Source organism: Lepidochelys olivacea, assembly GCF_965140295.1.
Source record: "Lepidochelys olivacea isolate rLepOli2 genome assembly, chromosome: 28".
Classification (NCBI taxonomy): domain Eukaryota; kingdom Metazoa; phylum Chordata; order Testudines; family Cheloniidae; genus Lepidochelys; species Lepidochelys olivacea.
In genome coordinates this window covers 1,978,714-2,002,978 of record NC_140438.1, presented here as the reverse complement: position 1 = coordinate 2,002,978, position 24,265 = coordinate 1,978,714, and the positions used below count along the sequence as shown (strand labels likewise).

The following is a 24,265-nucleotide window of genomic DNA, read 5'->3' as shown; positions in this document are numbered from 1 at the left end:
GTCCATGCCGCGTTTTTCACGGCCACGAATTTGGTAGGGCCCTACTTAGGCACTAACCCAACATTGATCTAATTTTTAACGGGGGGAGGGTTAGTTAGTGGAACTAACTCCTGAGGGAAGTGGTGAATTCTCCATTGCTTGATGTCTTCCCGGCCAAGACTGGATGCCGTCCTGGAAGATGCATTAGTCCAACACTAGTTACTAGGGGGGAAATGTGAAATTTAATGGCCTTGTAGATCGAGACGGTCTACTGGTCCCTTCTGGCCTCTATGAATTGCAATGTGTTTGGTGCAGCAGACTATTAAAATTAAGGGGACTCTCAAAATCCACCTAACCTCCCCCCTCCCCAACCAACACCACATTTAACTACTACAATTAGCATCATCCAAAATGGGGAAGCAATATTTCCAGCCATGGTCGGAGACCACTTCTGCCTGTCTCAGTGTTTTGAAATTCTGAGAATTTGCAGACTCCAGAGGGAACTTATTTCAGACTAGAAATAAGGCTTAAATTTTTGTCAGTGCGGGCTATTCACCATCGGAACAATTTACTCAGGGGTGGTGGTGGATTCTCCATCACTAACAATTTATAATTCACAACGGGAGTTTTTCTAAAAAATCTAGGAATTGATCTGTATCCAAGGGCTATCAAACTAGGGCACCCCAAAAATCTGGACTTGAGTATAAATTATCGTTCCCTTGTCAATATGAAACAATCTACCCACGGTGCTGTCAAAGGCCGAGTGTAATTCACCCAGAAACCTGGGGATGAATTTCAGAATGGCACCTTTGCTTTGCTACAATGAATCTGTCTGTTCGTAGCCTGGTTAAAAAACCCTTAGATCTATTCTTCCCTTAAATCCTTTTCTCTTTCATAACATCCACCTCTGCCATAGGAGCAGTTAGATTCATGAGTGTCTACAATGAAGCAAACACAACCACACTGGCCTCTGTTTGACTCTGTCCTTTATATACAAAGAATTACTTACATTCTTCTCGCTGAAATACAAAAGGTCACATAATGCGCTAATGCCCCTCCATGTGTCCCTGACATGAAGACAAGCGCCTCCGTTAATTACAAAACAGAAACTCTCTCAGATCCTACTAACCGTTCAGAAGCTTCCTGGCTTCGTCCATAAACTCTCTTCAAGCACAGCTATTCGTCTCTTGTGCCTGTGATCTGCTTAAACGGGTTCTTCTTTTGTCCCACCCACAACAGCTGGCATGATGGAGTGTCGGGTCTAATCGCTAAAATTTTAGCAAGGTTGGTCTTTGTAGGTCAACTCAGCTGGCTGTCTTCAGACTTCCATCGGTCATCCAGCAGCCGAAATGGAGAGCAGTAATTATAACAGCTCTGTTCTGGCTGCTTCTGTATTTACATCCTTCTTTAAAAAACCAAACCAACCAATGATCCCACCGTCTTTAACTAGCAAATTGTCCTGGACTTCTGAGCACAGTCTTCATAGCATCTTGTCTTCTGCCGGCCACCAACACATATCCAATGGGCTTTGCGGGGCCTTTTGCCAGTTGTAACGAGGAGGTTGTAAGTGTGCAAGGCTGAGGACACCATCATGTTAAAACACAATAGCAAGCTAGGTGGACCGTGGGTCTGATCCAATCTGGCCATTCCTTGTCCCTGTAGACATGAGCTGTGGAGCGGATGTCCCACGTTCTGCGTTGACTTGCAACTGGTGCGGACTGCAATTCACAAAACCCAACGCACCCTTTCTCAAAAGCTTCCCCGCGTTGGGTGATAGCTTTTCTCCCCTCCCTTGTCTGCCCCTCGCAACCAGTTCTCCTCCAAAGATGAGCTGACCATCTTCTCTTGACAATCGCTTTCCAGGAAGAGTGGTGAGGTCCCCTCAGACCACCTACAAACCTCAGAAGATGGATGGGAAGGGATGTCCCAGGTCAGAGCATCCAGGAAATCCCGCTCATCAGCTTAACGAACAATATGCCTGTGAGCTGATGGGCTTTAGGCTAAAAACTGGCACGATGCCCCAAACTGGTGGGGACCGTAGGAGATCCCATCTCCAGACCTCAGTTCTGCTGGCTTGGACGGAAAAGGATGGAAGTTCTTGCCACTAGGAGTCAATTGCCAGCCATGGGGAGTTAAGAGGTGACTGTATCGCTGAACGGTTTCCTCCAAAGGATCAAGTGCTGGCCACTCTCGGACACGGGCCACTGTACTACATGGACCATGCATAGGGCAGAGAGCCACGGCTCCTGTCCGTAGGAGCCTTGCCATTCAGCGACGGAGGCAGGGCATTTGACGGCGTCCATGACGCATGGCCTTCTTGCTCCAACCTTCCGCGCTCTAACGCCGAGAGCTAGGGAGGAGATCTCGCTCATTCTGGCCCTTTGGCTCAACGTTCGGTAGGACCGAAAGAACTCCACCAGAGTTTTGCATCTTCCTCCTACCTTCTCATCGATAGAAAAGTCTCCTGTCTCTGAATCGACGCAGAATCCCATTGGAGTCAACGGTTTTGGAGCCTACTACTGTCATACGCTGCTCGAGAATGCCTGAACATCTGTTCCAGCTGTTGGATATGCTCTCGGGGCAGTCTTTCCCTGCCTCCAATTCCAAGAGCAGGCAACCAGCTGAGCTGGATTCTCCTCCAGGTTCCCCTTCCTTTGTCACTTAACCGAGCTCCTTCCGCAGCTCCCAACACAACTTTATCTCCATGCCCCTGATAAACACACACACACACACACATACAACACAATCACTCTCTTGCTATATATATATATGTATAATCTTAAAAATAAAACCCACAAATCTAAAAACAAAACAACTATTCTAAAAATCTCTAAACCTTGCTGTGTCGTTAAAGTGCTCGGTTACGGTTACATTCCTCTTGTGTCTCTGTCTCTGTCTCTCTCTCTCTGGCCGATCGCTCCCGCCCTGGGTCAGGCGTTGTCGTCTGGCCCCAGACAGTCCAGCTCGGTGGAGGGTTTGACTTCGTGGTCTAGCAGAGACGGGGTGCGTCGGAAGGCGGCAGCAATCTGATCGAAGGTCCGGCCCCGCGTCTCAGGGACTTTGAAGTAGGTGAAGAGGAAGAAACCCAGGAGGAGGGCCGCGAAGATGAGGAAGACGTAAGGCCCGCAGACGTCCTATGGGAGGGGAGAGGAGGGGTGAGTGCTGGATGCAAAGGGAAGTGCGGGCTGGTTTTGCCAGCGAGCGCGTGTGAGACGCCATTTGTCTACCCGTGGCTGCAGTCGCGCTTACGCCGGCTTGTTCCCACTCCCAGCCCTGCTCCCGCCTGGGAGCCAGTCTTGGACCCAGCCCTGCTGTGGGTCCCTGCCCCCCTTGCCCGTGGGCATATTCCCAGTTGTAACGGCCGGCATTCGCTATTCTGGTGCCTGCGTGCTCTTGCATGTCTACACACAGTTGTGTGGCATTGCGGGTGTGTCCGAGGGTTGCTTTGCACGCGCCCCACCTGTGGGGGCGCACTCACCGCCATGGACTGGAAGGCCATGCCGACGATGAAGTTGCAGGTCCAGTTGCAGCACCCAGCCACCGCTATGGCTGCCGGGCGGGGCCCCTGGCTGAAGAGCTCGGCCACGATGAACCACGGGATGGGCCCCGGCCCAATCTCGAAGAAAGCCACAAAGCCGAAGATGGCCACCATGCTGATGTAGCTCATGGCCGGCACTCGCTCCTGCCGGGGGAGAGAGACGAGGCTGAGAACCCGCATTGCGGTGCCACCAGGGGCGGGGTGGCCGTCAGTGCCGCTGCCCCAGCGCAGCCCTGGGGGGGGCCGTGCTCACCCCTAGGCTCCCAGTCCCCACTTCCCGGCTGCTCACCAGATACACCAACGCCACCGTCATCACCACGGCACACACCATCATGCCCGCCAGCCCCACCAGGTGCAGGGTCCGGCGGCCTGCCCGCTCCACCAGGAACAGCTTGTGGGGAGGGAGAGACAAGGGGGACCGATATAAGATTTGGGAGGGGTGGGGTGTGGATGCCCCCACCCCCCAAGGGGCAGCTGGCTGGGGGTGGAGGGGAATCTCTTACCGAAACAACGGTGAAGGCGGCGTTGATGGCCCCAGCGCCGATCGTGGCAAACACCGGCTGCTCCAGCCCGGCCGACTCAAAGATACTGGTGGAATAATAGAATATCTGGGGGGGCAGAGAAGGGGGGGTCAGAGCTGGCCCTAGTCGGACTCTTTCCCCCCCCCCCAATCCCATGGGGTCTCGCTTTGATCCCTCTTCTTCAGGCTCCACCCCATCCCCCCAGGCTCCTCCCCCCAACCAAGCTCCCCGCCAGACTCCGCCCCAAGCACCGTTCACCCCCATCCAGGCTCTGCCCCAAATCCCCCAGGTCCCACCCCCACCCCCATCTCTCCCAGGCTCTGCCCCAGTTCCCCCCATGCTCCGTCCCCAGCCAGCCTCCACCCCAGAGCTCTCAGGTCCCGGCCAAGCTCCACCTCCATTTCCTCAGGTTCCTCCCACCATCTCCCCAAAGCTCCACCCCCCAACCAAGCTCCACACCTGACCCCATCTTCCCCCAGCTCCTCCGTGAACCAAGCCCCGACCCCCACCTCTCACCGCGTTGATGCCGGAGAGCTGCTGGGAGAGCTGGAGCACCACGGCGATCAGCAGCGGCTGGCGATAGATCCGGCAGCGGAAGAGCTGGGCGATGGAGACCTTGCGCTCCATGTCCATGCGCCGCTTCTCCTCCTTCATCTCTGACAGCGCCTCGCTCACGTCGCCGCACCCCGTCAGCCGCTTCAAACCTGCCGGCGCGGGGAGAGCGAGGGACGTGGCGGTGACGGACAGAGGGATGGGGCATGGATAGATGGGTGGGACGACTCAGGGGGAGGGGGGGATTGGATTAATAGTGGGATGGGTGGGGGGTGGACAGATGGTGAGGTAGGTAGATATGGATGGATGGATGGGTTGGGGGTGGACAGATGGATGGGTAGATAGATGGGGATGGATGGATAGGTTGGGGAATGGATGGGTAGGTTGGGGGGTGGACAGATGGCGAGGTAGGTAGATGGGGATGGATGGATGGGTTGGGGGTGGACAGATGGATGGGTAGATAGATGGGGATGGATGGATAGGTTGGGGAATGGATGGGTAGGTTGGGGGGTGGACAGATGGCGAGGTAGGTAGATGGGGATGGATGGATGGGTTGGGGGTGGACAGATGGATGGGTAGATAGATGGGGATGGATGGATAGGTTGGGGGATGGATGGATAGGTTGGGGGGTAAACAGATGGGTAGGTAGGTAGATGGGGATGGAGGAATGGGTTGGGGGTGGACAGACAGGTAGGTAGGTAGATGGGGATGGAGGAATGGGTTGGGGGTGGACAGACAGGTAGGTAGGTAGATGGGGATGGATGGATGGGTTGGGAGGGTAGACAGATGGGTAGGTAGGTAGATGGGGATGGATGGATGGGTTGAGGGATGGATAGATGGATGGGGATGGATGGATGGGTTGGGGATGGAGGGTAGACAGATGGGTAGGTAGGTAGATGGGGATGGAGGGGTGGGTTGGGGGTGGACAGATGGGTAGGTAGACAGATGGGGATGGAGGGAGGGACAGATGGGTTGGGGGAGGAATGGATGACGCATGGGTTGGGGAGACGGAGGGCTGGATCGCGAAGGGGGTGGACGGAGGGCTGGGTCACTAGATGGGGATGGACGGATGGGTTGGGGGTGGACGGATGGGTTGGGGAGACGGAGGGCTGGATCGCGAAGGGGGTGGGCAATCAATGGGGATGGATCCATGAGTCATGGGTGGACAGGGGCCGTACGGAGGGCCGAAGAAGAGAGGGGCTGGCTGGTGGAGGGGCGGGTGGCCAGGTCAGTAGGATTTGGAAGGGAGATGGAGTTAGAGCCGTGGCTCTCAAACGGAGGCTGCAGGCAACCGGCCACCCAATCGGCACAGAGCTGCAGCCCATGTGACGTTCTCAGGGCCATCGACATAGTATTGGCTTGGCCCAGAACGGTAAATAGGTTGAGAGCCACGGAGTTGGGTGGGTGGGAGGTGGATAGATAAAGGGATGGGGAGATGGATGGGCGGGCGGGCGGGCGGGTGGAAGAGGGGAGGGATGGACAGACGGACGGGCGGGCAGGCGGAAGAGGGGAGGGATGGACGGACAGATGGGGGGCGGGCGGGCGGAAGAGGGGAGGGATGCGCGAGCGGAAGAAGGGAGGGATGGACAGATGGGGGAGTGGGGGGGCGGAAGACGGGAGGGACAGATGGGTGGGTGGAAGAAGGGAGGGAGGGATGGACAGACAGACGGATGGGGGGGCGGGCGAGGGGAGGGACGGACAGACGGGCGGGCGGAAGAGGGGAGGGGCGGGCGGGCGGAGGGAGGGACAGACGGACGGTTGGGGGGGCGGGCGAGGGGCCCGCGGGGGGACTCACTCTCTTTGGCCTTGGACTCCTTGTTGCGGACGATGTAGAGGTACCGGGGGCTCTCGGGGCAGAAGGGGAAAAGCACCAGCTGCAGGGCCGACGGGGCCACGGTCAGACCCAGGAGCAGGGGCCAGAGCTCGGGGGTGCCGAGGAGGGAGTCCAGCCCGAACACCTGCCAGGGGGGCGGAGAGAGATGGCATCACGGCGCCCCCTGCCGGCCCCCCGCCCGCGGCCGAGCCCCCCGCAAGTGCCTGTTACCTGGGCAATGAGTATCCCGATGACGAGGGCCAGCTGGTGCAGGGTCCCCAGCGCCCCCCGCAGGTGGGTGGGGGAGATTTCACCCACGTACATGGGGACCAAGCCAGAAACCAGCCCTGGGGGAGGGGGGAGGGAACAGCAGATTAGTAGGATGGGGGGGGGCGTGCCTCCTAGGTCTGTGGGGGGGAGTTGAGGCAGAGGGTTGTGGTCCCCCCCCATTCCCTATGAAGCGCCCCCTTTAAGAGGTGGGGCTTCTATGCTAATGACTGAGCCATGGCGGGAAGTGGGGGGGTGGTACCTGTGACATGCAGAACCCAATGACGGCCCCCACCCAGGTCCCGGGGCACCCAGCCTACCGCACCCCGCAGCACCCACTGCTCATCCGCCCAGATCCCAGCTTACCCACCCCCCCACCTTACATCCCCGGCATCCACCACCCTCCCACACCCATGGAACCCCCATCTCCCATGGCACCCACACCCCCACCCTACATCGCCCAGCATCCACCACCCCACCCACCCACCCATGGCACCCGCGTCCCCCACGGCATCCACAACCCCACCCATCCACCCAGGCTCCCCCCCATCCATGGCACCCCCCGTCCCCTATGGCACCCCCCCATCCTACATCCCCTGGCATCCACAACCTCACCCACCCATGGCACCCCCATCCCCCATGGCACCCACACCCCCACCCTACATCCCCGGCATCCACCAACCCACCCATCCACCCAGGCTCCCCCCCATCCATGGCACCTCCCGTCCCCTATGGCACCCCCCCACCCTACATCCCCTGGCATCCACTCCCCCACCCATCCGCCCAGGGGCCCCACCCTCCGATTGGCCGGCGGGCGCTGTCCGTTACCTGAGTAGGCCCCAATCAGGAACCGCCCGAGGATCATCATCTCGTAGGAGCAGCCCAGCTTGGCCAGGCCCATGAGGGCCCCGCCCAGGAAGGCCAGGGCGTTATTGATGATCATGGCCCGCTTCCTGTGGACGGGGGAGGGGAGAGAGGGTGAGACACGCAGGGCCCCCAGCCCCATGTGCCCTGCGCCCCACCCAAGCAGACTGATGACGGGGGAGGTCCCAGGGGTCTCTGGGGCAGAGAGCACCCTCTACTGGCCACCACACCCCCCCAGCACAGCCCCCCCTGCTGAGCCCCTTGGCTCCCTGCCCCACCGCGCCCCCCCAGCGCCGCCCTGGGGCCAGCCCCGCCTGCCGGGGGGAGACCGCCCCCTGCCAAGCCCCCTGCCCCACCACGCCCCCTAGTGCCACCCTGGGGCCAGCCCCACCTCCCAGGGGAGAGCGCCCCCTGCTGAGCCCCCCGCCCCACTCCCTGCCCCCCAGCACCCCCTAGCGCCGCCCTGGGGCCAGCCCCGCCTGCCGGGGGAGACCGCCCCCTGCCCCACTGTGCCCCCTAGCGCCGCCCTGGGGCCAGCCCCGCCAGCCGGGGGAGAGCGCCCCCTGGCAGGGGGCGGCAGAGGGGCGTTACCTGCCCAGCCACTCGGAGACGACCCCCACCAGGAAGGAGGAGATCATGCCCCCGATGGAGAAGATGGCGACCGACAGGGACCAGAGGGTGGTGAGCGTGGCCAGGTCGATGGGCGAGTTGTGCCGTGCCAGCCAGGTGGCATTGTAGTTCTGCTCGATAATCTGGGCGGGGTCGGGGTGGGGGGGCAGAGAAAAGGGGTCGGTCCCCGATGCCCCTCACTGGGCCTCCCCTCCCCTCTGCACTGATCCGAAACAGGTCTCAGCTTCCCTGACCCGGGGCCGGGTGGGAGCCGGCGCCCCCTAGAGGGGACAGGCCCCTGCCCCATTCCCCGCCCCCCTGAGCCAGCCAGGCCCCGCCCTGGGGCCGGAGGGGAGCGGGCGCCCCCTAGAGGGGACAGACCCCTGCCCCATTCCCCGCCCCCCTGAGCCAGCCAGTCCCCGCCCTGGGGCCGGAGGGGAGCGGGCGCCCCCTAGAGGGGACAGGCCCCTGCCCCATTCCCCGCCCCCCTGAGCCAGCCAGTCCCCGCCCTGGGGCCGGAGGGGAGCCGGCGCCCCCTAGAGGGGAAAGTGCCGTTGAGGGGGAATCTCTTACCTTTTGGGGGGCATTTATGACACCGATGTTGTATCCACACTGCAGGGACCCCAGCACGGCCGTGAAGACCGACAACACCAGGGTCGAGGTTACCCCCGGCCTGGCTTCCCGCGGGACTTCGTCCCCCTGCGGAGACACAAGCAGCGCCCCCTGCAGGTGAGCTGACCCGCACCCCCGGGGAGCCGTGGAGGCGGGGTGTGTGTGTGGGGGGGGGACCCCCATCTCTCCCTGCGCACCCGGCACTGCGGCAGGGCAGTTCGCAGCACCGGGAGTGCAAACGCCGAAAGTTGCCCGGCCCCGTGCAAAGGTGCCCAGGTTTACCCGGCCTCTGCGTGACGACGGAGAGGAGGCAAAGCCTCGTGCAAACCCACAGGGGCTTGCACCGCCTCGCACGACGGAAGAGGGGTAGTGTCGTCCGTCCCCCCCCCCGTGCAAATACCGAAGGATTTCGCAGCGTACGTCCCGCCGTCCTCTGACTGAGCCTGACCTGTTCGCTTCCCCTGCCACCACCTGCTTCCAGTTCTGCTTTCCACGTGACCCCCCCCCCCCGGACCGAGATCGGGGCCCCATCGCGCCGGGCGCTGCCCACACCCCCCCCCGGACCGAGATCGGGGCCCCGTCGCGCCGGGCGCTGCCCACACCCCCCCCCCGGACCGACATTGGGGCCCCGTCGCGCCGGGCGCTGCCCACACCCCCCCCCGGACCGAGATCAGGGCCCCGTCGCGCCGGGCGCTGCACAGATAGAGTGAGAAACAATTGCAAACCCAAGTACCCCACCCCCACCCCAGGGCCCGACTTATAGGGCAGGGCACATCTGCAGCTGGCAGACAAGGGGTTGGGCAGTTGGCATTGAATCAGGGACGGCTGCACTTCCGAGTGGGGGAGGGAGAGAGACAGGGTGATCTATTGGTTAGAGTGGGGGGGGGGAGGGCTGGGAGCCAGGACTCCTGGGTTCTCTCCCCGGCTCTGGGAGGGGAGTGGGGGCTGGTGGGTTAGAGCAGGGGGGCTGGGAGCCAGGACTCCTGGGTTCTCTCCCCAGCTCTGGGAGGGGAGTGGGGGCTGGTGGGTTAGAGCAGGGGGGCTGGGAGCCAGGACTCCTGGGTTCTCTCCCCAGCTCTGGGAGGGGAGTGGGGGCTGGTGGGTTAGAGCAGGGGGGCTGGGAGCCAGGACGCCTGGGTTCTCTCCCCAGCTCTGGGAGGGGAGTGGGGGCTGGTGGGTTAGAGCAGCGGGGTGGGCTGGGAGCCAGGACTCCTGGGTTCTCTCCCCAGCTCTGGGAGGGGAGTGGGGGCTGGTGGGTTAGAGCAGTGGGGTGGGCTGGGAGCCAGGACTCCTGGGTTCTTGTCTGCGTGTCTGAGACCCTTCCCCTTTAAATGCCTCAGTTTCCCCCCTCTGTAAAATAGGGGGGGGGAGCGGGCACTGAAGTTTCATTCATTCACTCTCTGCTCCAATGCTGCGTCCCCCCCCTCCGCAAAAACCCCACCTCTGATTTCATCAGCTGCTCCCTCTGCATGGGCAGACCCCGAAAAGGCCATATTCCCCAATGGGGATGGGGGAGCATGGATTTGGGGTGCCCTCTGCACACACACACACACACACACACCCGTCTACCCCTCCCTCCCAGCCCCAGTGCTGACCCCTGGACACTGGTGACAGAGGTAGGTCGGTGGCGGGCTCCCCTGAAATATCGGGGATCAGCACCCCCCTATCAGTGTGTCTGTGTGGGGGGTGATTATAAAACAGGGGGGCCTGATCCCTTCCCATCCCCCCACGTTCTCACGCTAATGGCCATGAAGGGCCTGGGCCCTGCCCCAGAGAAGCCTCAGCCGAAAAAAAGCCCTTATTAGGAAAAGCCCCAGAGCTGGGAAACCCAGGAAATGTAAACAGTGCCCCCCCCACCCACCTCCCCCTAAGCCCCAGGGCGGGGCCTGGCTGGCTCAGGGGGGCGGGGAATGGGGCAGGGACCTGTCCCCTCCGGGGTGCACCGGCTCCCGGTGGGGGCTGGCTGGCTGGGGGCTGGTGGGAGACCCTTGGGCTGAGCCTGGGGGCCGGGCTGCAGGTATCAACCCCCCTGCACCTGGGGCACGGCCGGGGGCCCAGAGCCGCCCCCCCCCATACCTCCGTGCAAACACACAGAGCATCCTGCACACGCCCACCTGTGCACCAAGGAGTCACACGCGCACACCCCAGGACAGACAGGAGGCAAATCAGGGTCCAAAGCCTTCCGGCCGCACCCCCCACCTGCGGCTGAACGCAGGGCCCCGCTCCCGGGGTCACCCCCCCCCCCCCGATTCTCTCCAGAAGAGTAACACCCCTGCCCCGGGCCCCCACCTCTCTGCCAGCTTGGTACAGAGAATGGGGCGATGCCCCGGCCAGAGGCATGTTTCCATCACCGGCCCCCCCCCCCGCTCTACGAACCCCCCCGAACCCCACAGGGCCCCCCCCCCATGAAAAGTGTCCTCTGGCGACTGCCTCAGTGTCGCTCATGGGGGGCAGGGGAAAATGTGTGGGGGACAATCGCCCCCACTGAGGAGACCCCCCCCCGAGCTTTTCCAGAACAGAGAGGTTTTATCACCCGACCGCGCCGCCCAACCCAGGCCTGACGCCCCACACCCCCGCCCGCGCCGCCCAACCCAGGCCTGACGCCCCACACCCCCGCCCGCGCCGCCCAACCCAGGCCTGACGCCCCACCCCCGCCCGCGCCACCCAAAACCCAGGCCTGACGCCCCACACCCCCGCCCGCGCCACCCAACCCAGGCCTGACGCCCCACCCCCGCCCGCCCGCGCCGCCCAACCCAGGCCTGACGCCCCACCCCCCGCCCGCGCCGCCCAACCCAGCCCTGACGCCCCACCCCCCCCGCCCACGCTGCCCAACCCTGGCCTGACGCCGCACCCCCGCCCGCGCCGCCCAACCCAGCCCTGATGCCGCACCCCCGCCCGCGCCGCCCAACCCGGGCCTGACGCCGCACCCTCCGCCCGCACCGCCCAACCCAGGCCTGACGCCCCACCCCCCCGTCCGCGCCGCCCAACCCAGGCCTGACGCCCCACCCCCCGCCCGCGCCGCCCAACCCAGCCCTGACGCCCCACCCCCCGCCCGCGCCGCCCAACCCAGGCCTGACGCCGCACCCCCGCCCGTGCCGTCGTCAGACCCAGGAAGGTGGAAGCTGTGTGAGCTGTGCCTCGGAGCCTTCAGCCTCCTCTGCCCCTCCGTGTGCTTCCCACAGCGAGTCCACTCAGGCGGGATCCTGGGGAAGCCAGAGGGTCCTGCCCCCCAACTCCGCAGTCAGACGGGACTCTCAGCCAGCCAGTAACACAGAAGGTTTATTAGACGACAGGAACATGGTCTAAAACTGAGCTTGTAGGTGCAGAGAACAGGACCCCTCAGCTGGGTCCATTTTGGGGGGCAGTGAGCCAGACAACCCCGTCTGCCCTTCACTCCATGTCCCAGCCAGCCCCCAACTGAAACTCTCTCCAGCCCCCCCTCCTCTGGGCTTCCTCCCTTTCTGGGCCAGGAGGGCACCTGGTTCCTTTGTTCTCCAACTCCTTTAGCTCTCACCTTGCAGGGGGGAAGGGCCCAGGCCATCAGTTGCCAGGAAACAGGGTGTCGGCCACTGTCTGTGTCCAGACCCCTGCACACCCCTGCCCTCTACAGCTCTGCAAGGATCATACACCCTTACCCCACCCCCTAGATACGTAAGAACTGCCTAGGGGAAACTGAGGCACCCCCACACCGGGGACTCTGTGACAGCTACAGAACACAGACCTGCCACGACACCGCACGCGTGTGCGACCTAACACAGACCGGACACCACGCCCAGGTATGTGTTCTAATAGGTACGCTACCCTCACATGTGCTATACAACATAGGCCCGACATCACACCGCATGTGTGAGCGTCAATAGGCACACGACCCTCACGGGTGCTCGAGAACGTAGATCTGACACGATCCCACACATACGTGCTATAAGAGGCATGCTTAGCCTCACGTCTGCCACATAACCCAGGCCAGCGACAAAGAGCCACGTGTGTGTCCAGTATAACAGCCAGCGTCACGTATATGGTCCGTATGGCATGGGACATTTTAACCCTCGCACGTATGGAGTATAACAGACACACGGTGCCCCCAGGAGCACGGCATAACATAGACAAGACACGGTGCCCCACGCATGTTCAGAATAACAGACACATGCCCCCCATGGTGCAGTGTTACAGAAAGACTAGGACGTATATGTGTCTTAGAAACACACTACCCCCCACATGCTACAAAACATGTATCAGAGGACCACACACGTGTTTTATATAACATAGGCCCACTATCCCTCTCATGTGTGCTCTATAACATGGACCAGCTATACAGCCCCACGCGTTTGTTCCATATAACTCAGCTCCCCAACGCCCCACCCCTGTCCCGTGAAACAAAAGCCACTCTCCCATTCCTGTGCTATGTAACCGAGCCGAGACACGGCGTCACACGTGTGTTCTAGGTAACAGACAGACTCCTCACGTGGGCTGGAAACGGGGCCCTACCAAATCCACGGCCATGAAAAACGCGTCATAGACTGTGAAATCTGGTCTTCCCCACCCCCGTGAAATCTGGTCTCCTCCCCCGTGAAATCCGGTCTCCTACCTGTGAAATCTGGTCTCCTCCCCCATGAAATCTTGTCTCCTACCTGTGAAATCTGGTCTCCTACCTGTGAAATCTGGTCTCCCCCCCCATGAAATCTGGTCTCCTACCTGTGAAATCTGGTCTCCTACCTGTGAAATCTGGTCTCCTCCTTGTGAAATCTGGTCTCCTCCCCCATGAAATCTGTTCTCCTACCTGTGAAATCTGGTCTCCTCCCCCATGAAATCTGGTCTCCTCCCCCGTGAAATTCGGTCTCCTACCTGTGAAATCTGGTCTCCTCCCCCAGGAAATTCGGTCTCCTACCTGTGAAATCTGGTCTCCTCCCCTGTGAAATCTGGTCTCCTCCCCCGTGAAATCCGCTCTCCTCCCCCGTGAAATCCGCTCTCCTCCCCGTGAAATCCGGTCTCCCCCCCCCCCGGTGAAATCCGGTCTCCCCCTCCCCCGGTGAAATCCGGTCTCTCCCCCCCCTCCCGGTGAAATCCGGTCTCCTCCCCCATGAAATCTGGTCTCCCTGCTGTGAAATCCAGACTCCCCCCAGGGAAATCTGGTGCCCCCCACCCGTGAAATCGGATGTTTCGTGTGCTTTTACTCTATACTACACAGATTTCATGGGGGAGACCAGCGTTTCTCAAATGGGGGTCCTGACCCAAAAGGGAGTTGGGGGGGAGGGCGGGTCACAAGGTTATTTTAGGGGGGGTCGCGGTATCTCCACCTTTACTTCTGGGCTGCCTTCAGAGCGGGGCTGAAATCATGAAAGGGAGATTTTTTGGCTCGGGAAATTGACCAGAACAGCTGGTGCCCTCGTGGGGCCCGAGCGATATGACAGCCGCACGAACGCACCCGGGGGCCGTGCGCCCCGGTCCAGCCCCACGGCGTCACACCCGTGTGCGAGACACCATGCAGACATGCCCCACCTGGGCTGTATGACTAACACCCGCCCGCCGTGTAACCTAGATCAAGCATCCCACGTGTGTCCTATGCACCCTACAGACTGCTCCCCGCCCGGCGAATCCAGGCAGCACAACAGACATGCATGCCCCATATCCCACAGACCCCCCACGTGTCCCGGATACCAAGCCAGAGGCCCCCGTGCCGCCCCCCCCACACGTATGACGAATAACCCAGGGCAGCCCAGACACGTGAGGTGGGTCACGCCCCCCACCCCCACCCGCCCTTACACAATGGGTGGAGTATAAATAGCCCCACGTTTTCCTCGTTAATGCCATGGCCAGGGGGCAGGATTTTATTGCCAGGGAGGAGGGGAGCTGGCGGGGGGCGGAGGGGGGGGGGATGGGACTGGACGTTAAATGTGGGGAACAGACGGCCTCCAAAACTCAATAAGCTCAAGGAGAATCAGGGCGGATGCAACCCACTGCAAGGCACCCCCAGTTTCGCTCACAGTCCCCCCCGTCCCCCTGGCCTATACTGCCCCCCACTTGGCACCCCTGCACTGTCCCAGCTGCAGTCCTCACACGGCCCCCCATGGCCCCATGCTGCCCCCCGTCACCCCCCCAGCCCCATGCTGCCTCCCACGGCCCCACACTGACCCCCCAGCGCCATCACTCCCCAACTGCCCCTCATGGCCCCCCATGCCCCCCCAGCCCCACACTGCCCCCCATGGCCCCACACTGACCCCCATGGTCCACATTGTTCCTCACAGCCCCCCATGGCCCCACACTGTCCCTAATGGCCTCAATCACCCCCCACTGCCCCTCACAGCCCCATGCTGTCCCCCACAGTCCCCATCATTCCCCACAGCTTCCCATGGCCCCACACTGACCCCCCAGCGCCATCACTCCCCAACTGCCCCTCATGGCCCCCATCACCCCCCATACCCCCCATGGCCCCACGCTGCCCCCCATGGCCCCACGCTGCCCCCCACAGTCTCACCGGTCACAGTCTCATTGCTCCCCACAGCCCCCCATGGCCTCACACTGACCCCCATGGTCCACATTGTTCCTCACAGCCCCCCATGGCCCCACACTGTCCCTAATGGTCTCCATCACCCCCCACTGCCCCTCACAGCCCCATGCTGCCCCCCACAGTCCCCATCACTCCCCACAGCCCCCCATGGCCCCACACTGACCCCCATGGTCCCCATTGTTCCCTACAGCCCCCCATGGCCCCAAGCTGCCCCTCATAGCCCCATGCTGCCCCCCATGGCCCCACACTGACCTCCCAGCCCCATCACTCCCCACTGCTCCCCATGGCCCCACACTGCCCCCCACGGCCTCCATTGTCCCCATGGCCCCACGCTGCCCCCCACAGTCCCCATTGCTCCTCACTGCCCCACATAGCCCCACGCTGCCCCCCATGGCCCCACCTGCCCCCACACTGACCCCCCCCAGGTCCATCACTCCCCACTGCCCCTTATGGCCCCACGATGGCCCCCAAGGTCCCCATCACTCCCTACAGCCCCATGCTGCCCCCCATAGCCCCACGCTGACCCCCCACAGCCCCCATCACTCCCCACTGCCCCTCATGGCCCCACACTGCCCCCCCAGCCCCATCACCCCCTACAGCCCCCCCAAGGCCCCATATTCTTGCTCTGCCTCAACCCCCCCAGCTCCAATCCGGCCGGTTTTACCTCCTCTCTGCTGATCTGCTGAAATCCCGTCGGCATCTCGGCGGCTCGGAGCCCCGGGAGGGACAGAGACCCCCGGGCGGGGGGGGCGCCTTGGGTCTTGTGCGAAGAAATGGAAAGGTCGAGCCCCCAGGACGGTCTGTTAGACCTGACCCGAGATCCTGGGGCGGGGCGGGGGAGACAGACAGAGAGACAGAGAGAGAGAGAGAGAGAGAGAGAGAGAAAGAAAGAAAGAAAGAAAGAAAGAAAGAAAGAAAGAAAGAAAGAAAGAAAGAAAGAAAGAAAGAGATTAAATGAGAAAGAAAGGAAGAAAGAAAGAAAGAAAGAAAGAAAGAGATTAAATGAGAAAGAAAGGAAGAAAGAAAGAAAGAAAGAAAGAAAGAAAGAGATTAAATGAGAAAGAAAGGAAGAAAGGAAGAGATTAAATGAGAAAGAAAGGAAGAAAGGAAGAAAGAAAGAAAGAAAGAAAGAGATTAAATGAGAAAGAAAGGAAGAAAGGAAGAAAGAAAGAAAGAGATTAAATGAGAAAGAAAGGAAGAAAGAAAGAAAGAAAGAAAGAAAGAAAGATTAAATGAGAAAGGAAGAAAGAAAGAAAGAGATTAAATGAGAAAGAAAGAAAGAGATTAAATGAGGAAGAAAGAAAGAAAGATTAAATGAGAAAGAAAGGGATTAAATAAGAAAGAAAGAAAGAAAGAAAGAAAGAAAGAAAGAAAGAAAGAAAGAAAGAAAGAAAAAGGGAATGGGAACTAGAGGAGACCCGAAGGGAGAGGAAAAGCCAGAAGGGGACGGGGAAGGGCGAGCAGAGGGGAAAGAGGGAATGAAAAAGGAAAGACGGACCGGCCCGGGGGGGAGAAGCGGGAGAATGGGGAAAAGGAGGAGTGAAGGCAGGAGGGCCCGGGGAATCACCAGGGGCAGGGGATGGAGGGAACGGGGGAAAGGGGAAATGAAAGGCGGAGAAGGGAAGAGCGCGTGGGAAAGAGGAAGGGGACCGACCGGACGGGCCGGGGACCGACCGGAGGCGACCGGAGGGGCCGGGGACCGACCGGAGAGACAGAGCCCCCCGGGAGCGGGGGAGGGAGCCGCCGGCGGAGGGGAGCTGAGGAAGGCGGAGGCGGGCAGGGCGGCTGCAGGCACCGGGACCGAGACGCGTGTGCCAGGGGCCGGGACAGGGAGTCCTTGGGCGGCTGCGGATGGCCGGGGCCTCCCGCCCCACGGCGCGGATTGGCTCCAGCCCCTAGTGATTTCCCCACCAGCCAGAACGCTGCGGGGAGGGGTCGGCTGGGAGCCAGGACTCCTGGGTTCTCTCCCTGGCTCTGGGAGGGGAGTGGGGGCTGGTGGTTAGAGCAGGCGGGGCTGGGAGCCAGGACTCCTGGGTTCTCTCCCTGGCTCTGGGAAGGGAGTGGGGGCTGGTGGATTAGAGCAGGCGGGGCTGGGAGCCAGGACTCCTGGGTTCTCTCCCCTGCTCTGCGAGGGGAGTGGGGGCTGGTGGTTAGAGCAAGGGGGGCTGGGAGCCAGGACTCCTGGGTTCTCTCCCCTGCTCTGGGAGGGGAGTGGGGGCTGGTGGTTAGAGCTGGGGGGCTGGGAGCCAGGACTCCTGGGTTCTCTCCCCTGCTCTAGGAGGGGAGTGGGGGCTGGTGGTTAGAGCTGGGGGGCTGGGAGCCAGGACTCCTGGGTTCTCTCCCCTGCTCTAGGAGGGGAGTGGGGGCTGGTGGTTAGAGCAGGGGGGGCTGGGAGCCAGGACTCCTGGGTTCTCTCCCCTGCTCTAGGAGGGGAGTGGGGGCTGGTGGTTAGAGCAGGGGGGGCTGGGAGCCAGGACTCCTGGGTTCTCTCCCCTGCTCTAGGAGGGGAGTGGGGGCTGGTGGTTAGAGCAGGGGGGGCTGGGAGCCAGGACTCCTGGGTTCTGTTCCCTCTTCCACACAGGTAACATAGAAGTTGAACTCCTCCGCACAAAACATAACTTGACTTAAGTCTGAAGCTTTTAGTCAAAGTGCTCTCTTCAGTAAACGGTTTACCACCAGGGTTTGTGAAGCCCGAGCTCGTAAGCTGGGAAAACAAGCCCCCCCCCGGCCGACTCCCTGACAGCGAAGGGCTGCGAGGTGCAGATGGTTTCCGAGGAGCAGCCGTGTTAGTCGGTATCCCCGAAAAGAAGAGGAGGACTTGTGGCACCTTAGAGACGAACCCATTTATTTGAGCATGAGCTTTCGTGAGCTACGGCTCCCTTCATCGGATGCGTGCCGTGGAAAATACAGGGCGGGAGGTTGGATGCACGCCCCGATCGTCGCTTGGGACCCCTGCAACGAGCGCGTGCTGCGGGCCTGCGGGCTCGGTCGCCGCTACGCACGGCTCGGAGGTCACCCGATGGCCCAGGGACCTCTCCATGGACCGCAGCACCAGCCACCGGCAGTGTCAGGAGGCGTGAGCCGGCACGGCACCGTGCATCCACTCCGGGAAAGGGACTGGGAGGCCTTTGCCGTTGGACCGTATGAACCGGACCCCTAAACTCACTGCACGTGAAATCCCACCCAACGCGGGTAGATCCATCCCCATCATCGTATCCGCTCGTTATTAGCCAGGGAGAGAACCCAGGAGTCCTGGCTCCCAGCCCCACCTGCTCTAACCACCAGCCCCCACTCCCCTCCCAGAGCCAGGGAGAGAACCCAGGAGTCCTGGCTCCCAGCCCCCCTTGCTCTAACCACCAGCCCCCACTCCCCTCACAGAGCAGGGGAGAGAACCCAGGAGTCCTGGCTCCCAGCCCCGCCTGCTCTAATCCACCAGTCCCCACTCCCCTCCCAGAGCCAGGGAGAGAACCCAGGAGTCCTGGCTCCCAACCCCCCTTGCTCTAACCACCAGCCCCCACTCCCCTCCCAGAGCCAGGGAGAGAACCCAGGAGTCCTGGCTCCCAGCCCCGCCTGCTCTAATCCACCAGTCCCCACTCCCCTCCCAGAGCCAGGGAGAGAACCCAGGAGTCCTGGCTCCCAACCCCCCTTGCTCTAACCACCAGCCCCCACTCCCCTCCCAGAGCCGGGGAGAGAACCCAGGAGTCCTGGCTCCCAGCCCCGCCTGCTCTAACCACCAGCCCCCACTCCCCTCCCAGAGCCGGGGAGAGAACCCAGGAGTCCTGGCTCCCAGCCCCCCTTGCTCTAACCACCAGCCCCCACATCCCTGGCTGGGATGATTTAACTGGGAAGTGGTCCTGCTTCGAGCAGGGGGTGGGACTAGGTGACCTTCTGGGGTCCCTTCCAACCCTGATCTTCTATGATTCTATGGTTATACTCCACGGCTGAACAGAGCCATGGACAACCCCCCCCCGCCCCCCCGCCCCCCCGCAATGTCCGTACTTTGCCCGGTTGAACTTTCACCCCCCCCCATCGGGGAGCTTGCAGATGATGCATCCCTTCTGCCACCCGCTCCTAAACCGAATTTCACACCCCTTGATACTGCGTACTTTATTCCCGGGGAACCAGAAACTCCTACGCTTAAACTCTGGGCCGGCTTCTTTTTACCGGGACAGTATCTTAATAATTAATATCTTAATTAATTCTAGCACGCCGGTCCCCTTTCGGCAAACTTGCCTTGCCAGCCTGGCTGTCGGAGGCCTCACAGACAGTGGCTTACCGTCTCCATTCGGAGTAGAAATCCCAGGACCAGGTGGGGGAATTCAGTGGGGGGACGGTGCCCCCTGGTGGGGTGGCACGTTTTCCTGTGTTTGGTGGGGGGGCGGGTGTCAGGAAAGATTTGGGGGGGGGCGGCTGGGTGGTTATTTAGCGGGGGCGCTCTGTGGGAGAACGTGGGGGGGGATTCTGGGGGGGGCACAGGTGGGGGGAGGGGGAAGCTGGGGGGTCAGTTAAGGTGACCTCTGGGGTAATTTTAGCAACAGGGAAGGAATCACTGACTTTCACTTAGAATTGGGGGGGGGGGAAGGGGGAACCTACAGGTGTGGGGGGAGGGACGAGGACTTGCTGGGGGGGGGGAAGCCGCAGTATTTCCCTCCCCCCAGGCTCAGCCTCCCTCAACACCCTGAGCCCCTCACAGCCCCCCTTTGCTCCCCTAGTGCAGGATGTGTCACCCCCCAACTATCTGAGCTTTCCCCCCCCCCGCTTGGGGAGAGGAGCAGAGGGGTGTGGGGGGAGGGGCCAGAGATAGGGAGGCGGCAGAGGGGTGGGCACAGGGCGGGGGAGGGGAGAGGGGGCAATGGTGGGGGAAGAGGTAGGGGAGGGGCAGGGATGAGGGGGAGGGGCAAGAGGGGATGGGGGAGGGGGCAGGAGGCCCTGCGAGGCCCGTGTCCTCCGCTCACCCCAAGGGCATTTTAGGCCGGGCATTTGCCCTGGCGCCTGGCAGCCCCCACCCCGGCCCTGCCCCCTCCCGTGACAGCCGCCCCCGCGCCCCGCCTGCTACTTCACGAGGCCCCTGGTGTTGCCCCCTAAAATTAAACAGAGACATCATCACCCCGGCACGCTGGGACAGGAAACCACCGGGGCAGCAGGGTGCCAGGACTCCTGGGTTCTCTCCCCGGCTCCGGGAGGGGAGTGGGGCCTGGTGGGTTAGAGCTGGGGGGCTGGGAGCCAGGACTCCTGGGTTCTCTCCCCAGCTCCGGGAGGGGAGTGGGGGCTGGGGGGTCAGAGCAGGGGGGGGGGCTGGGAGCCAGGACTCCTGGGTTCTCTCACCCCCTCTGGGAGGGGAGTGGGGGCTGGGGGGTCAGAGCAGGGGGGGGGCTGGGAGCCAGGACTCCTGGGTTCTCTCACCACCTCTGGAAGGGGAGTGGGGGCTGGGGGGTCAGAGCAGGGGGGGGGCTGGGAGCCAGGACTCCTGGGTTCTCTCCCCAGCTCCGGGAGGGGAGTGGGGCCTGGTGGGTTAGAGCTGGGGGGGTGGGTGCCAGGACTCCTGGGTTCTCACCCCGGCGCTGGGAGGGGAGGAGCTGCTGAGCAGAGAAAGGTCGGGTGGCGGGGGGGGGGGGGGGAAGCGGCGCGGGGCGGGGGCGGAGGGGGGAAGCGGGGCGGGGCGGGGCGGGGGGGGGCTGATGTGCTGTCTCCTATTTTAGCCCATTCCCAGCTGTCCGGTGTCAGCGTCTGTCGCCGTGAGACACTTGTGGCATGGGCGGGGGGGCGGCCGGGGGGGGCATTCAAAGGCCAGGGCGACTTTTCCCCTCTGAGTCACTGACTTGTCACCCGCCCCCCCCCCCACGCTGAGAACAGGCTGATCTGGGGTCAGGGGGCCCAGATCCAGAGTCTGGGACTCCTGGGTTCTCTCCGGGCTCGGGGAGGGCAGTGGGGGCTGGGGGGTCAGAGCAGGGGGGGGGGCTGGGAGCCAGAACTCCTGGGTTCTCTCCCCGGTTCTGGGAGGGGAGTGGGGGCTGGGGGGTCAGAGCAGGGGGGGCTGGGAGCCAGGACTCCTGGGTTCTCTCACCACCTCTGGGAGGGGAGTGGGGGCTGGGGGGTTAGAGCGGGGGGGGGGCTGGGAGCCAGGACTCCTGGGTTCTCTCACCACGTCTGGGAGGGGAGCGGGGGCTGGTGGGTCAGAGCAGGGGGGGCTGGGAGCCCGGACTCCTGGGTTCTCTCCTATCTTGGCTGGGCTGTGTGGCTCAGCGGGGGGGAGGCAGGGGGGGGAGCGTGTGTGTTCCTGAGGCACGTGTGTGTTGTGGTGTCCGGTTCCCTTTGCGACAGTGACGTAGGTGGGGGCGGGGGGGGGGGCTGGACGCAGCTGTCCCGGGTCCTTCAGGCCCCAGCCATGGGACTTGCCAGGCTAGAGCCTGCGGGGGGAGAGACAGGGACTGGGGACATGGACACACAACACACAACACACACAGCGTACGCAACCTCGGCCACGCAAGAAACTCACAGAGCTGGGAGACACACACAACCGCCACCGTCCACACACACACAACCCCCAGCATATACACAGCCCACACAACACAACACACACACAACCCCCACCGTCCGCACACACACAGCCCCCAGCATATACACAGCCCACACAACACAACACACACACACAACCCCCACCGTCCACACACACAACCCTCAGCATATACACAGCCCACACAACACAACACACACACACACAACCCCCACCGTCCACACACACACAACCCCCAGCATATACACAGCCCACACAACACAACACACACACACAACCCCCACCATCCACACACACACAACCCCCAGCATATACACAGCCCACACAACACAACACACACACACAACCCCCACCATCCACACACACACAACCCCCAGCATATACACAGCCCACACAACACAACACACACACACACAACCCCCACCGTCCGCACACACAACCCCCAGCATATACACAGCCCACACAACACAACACACACACACAACCCCCACCCTCCACACACACACAACCCCCAGCATATACACAGCCCACACAACACAACACACACACACACAACCCCCACCGTCCGCACACACAACCCCCAGCATATACACAGCCCACACAACACAACACACACACACAACCCCCACCCTCCACACACACACAACCCCCAGCATATACACAGCCCACACAACACAACACACACACACAACCCCCACCATCCACACACACACAACCCCCAGCATATACACAGCCCACACAACACAACACACACACACAACCCCCACCGTCCACACACACACACAACCCCCAGCATATACACAGCCCACACAACACAACACACACACACAACCCCCACCATCCACACACACACAACCCCCAGCATATACACAGCCCACACAACACAACACACACACACACAACCCCCACCGTCCACACACACAGCCCCCAGCATATACACAGCCCACACAACACAACACACACACACACAACCCCCAACGTCCACACACACACAACCCCCAGCATATACACAGCCCACACAACACAACACACACACAACCCCCACCCTTCACACACACAACCCCCAGCATATACACAGCCCACACAACACAACACACACACACAACCGCCACCGTCCACACACACACAACCCCCAGCATATACACAGCCCACACAACACAACACACACACAACCCCCACCGTCCACACACACAACCCCCAGCATATACACAGCCCACACAACACAACACACACACACAACCCTCAGCATATACACAGCCCACACAACACAACACACACACACAACCCCCACCGTCCACACACACAACCCCCAGCATATACACAGCCCACACAACACAACACACACACACAACCCCCACCATCCACACACACACAACCCCCACCATATACACAGCCCACACAACACAACACACAGACACACAACCCCCACCGTCCACACACACACAACCTCCAGCATATACACAGCCCACACAACACAACACACACACACAACCCCCACCCTTCCCACACACAGCCCCCACCATATACACAGCCCACACAACACAACACAACACACACACACAACCCCCACCGTCCACACACACAACCCCCAGCATATACACAGCCCACACAACACAACACACACACACAACCCCCACCCTTCACACACACAACCCCCAGCATATACACAGCCCACACAACACAACACACACACACACGACCCCCACCCTCCACACACACACAACCCCCACCGTATACACAGCCCACACAACACAACACACACACAACCCCCACCCTTCACACACACAACCCCCAGCATATACACAGCCCACACAACACAACACACACACAACCCCCACCCTTCACACACACAACCCCCAGCATATACACAGCCCACACAACACAACACACACACACAACCCCCACCATCCACACACACACAACCCCCAGCATATACACAGCCCACACAACACAACACACACACACACAACCCCCACCGTCCACACACACAGCCCCCAGCATATACACAGCCCACACAACACAACACACACACACACAACCCCCATCGTCCACACACACACAACCCCCAGCATATACACAGCCCACACAACACAACACACACACAACCCCCACCCTTCACACACACAACCCCCAGCATATACACAGCCCACACAACACAACACACACACACAACCGCCACCGTCCACACACACACAACCCCCAGCATATACACAGCCCACACAACACAACACACACACAACCCCCACCGTCCACACACACAACCCCCAGCATATACACAGCCCACACAACACAACACACACACACACAACCCCCACCATCCACACACACACAACCCCCAGCATATACACAGCCCACACAACACAACACACACACACAACCCCCACCGTCCACACACACAGCCCCCAGCATATACACAGCCCACACAAGACAACACACACACACAACCCCCACCCTTCGCACACACAACCCCCAGCATATACACAGCCCACAC

The 24,265-nt window shown here is 61.5% G+C and overlaps 1 protein-coding gene across 2 annotated transcripts; it reads right to left on the bottom strand.

Moving 5' to 3' along the window:
- Positions 1–948: 948 nt before the first annotated feature.
- Positions 949–16,213, bottom strand: SLC2A4 (solute carrier family 2 member 4). Of its 2 annotated transcripts, XR_014709808.1 has the most exons (12): positions 15,925–16,213; positions 8,717–8,842; positions 8,126–8,286; positions 7,499–7,623; positions 6,635–6,750; positions 6,386–6,548; positions 4,555–4,742; positions 4,021–4,125; positions 3,807–3,908; positions 3,458–3,661; positions 2,816–3,113; positions 949–2,689 (listed from the first exon to the last, which is right to left on the bottom strand). XR_014709808.1 is itself a non-coding variant. In XM_084616282.1 (11 exons), the coding sequence occupies exons 1-11, from the start codon at positions 15,958–15,960 to the stop codon at positions 2,910–2,912; spliced, it is 1,530 nt and encodes a 509-aa protein (XP_084472408.1). In that variant the 5' UTR covers positions 15,961–16,213; the 3' UTR covers positions 949–2,909. The 2 variants fall into 2 exon arrangements, 1 of the variants encoding a protein (XP_084472408.1); XM_084616282.1 differs by having other exon boundaries at positions 949–3,113.
- Between the last annotated feature and the right edge of the window lie 8,052 nt (positions 16,214–24,265).

Bases quoted from the DNA above. Each gene is read 5' to 3' on its own strand.
- SLC2A4 (XM_084616282.1), bottom strand. From the start codon at position 15,960: ATGCCGACGGGATTTCAGCAGATCAGCAGAGAGGAG. The intron at 6,549-6,634 runs GTAACAGGCACT...CCCCCCTGGCAG, and splicing joins TCGGGATACTCATTGCCCAG to GTGTTCGGGCTGGACTCCCT. The intron at 4,126-4,554 runs GTGAGAGGTGGG...CTGCCCCCCCAG, and splicing joins AGCTCTCCGGCATCAACGCG to ATATTCTATTATTCCACCAG.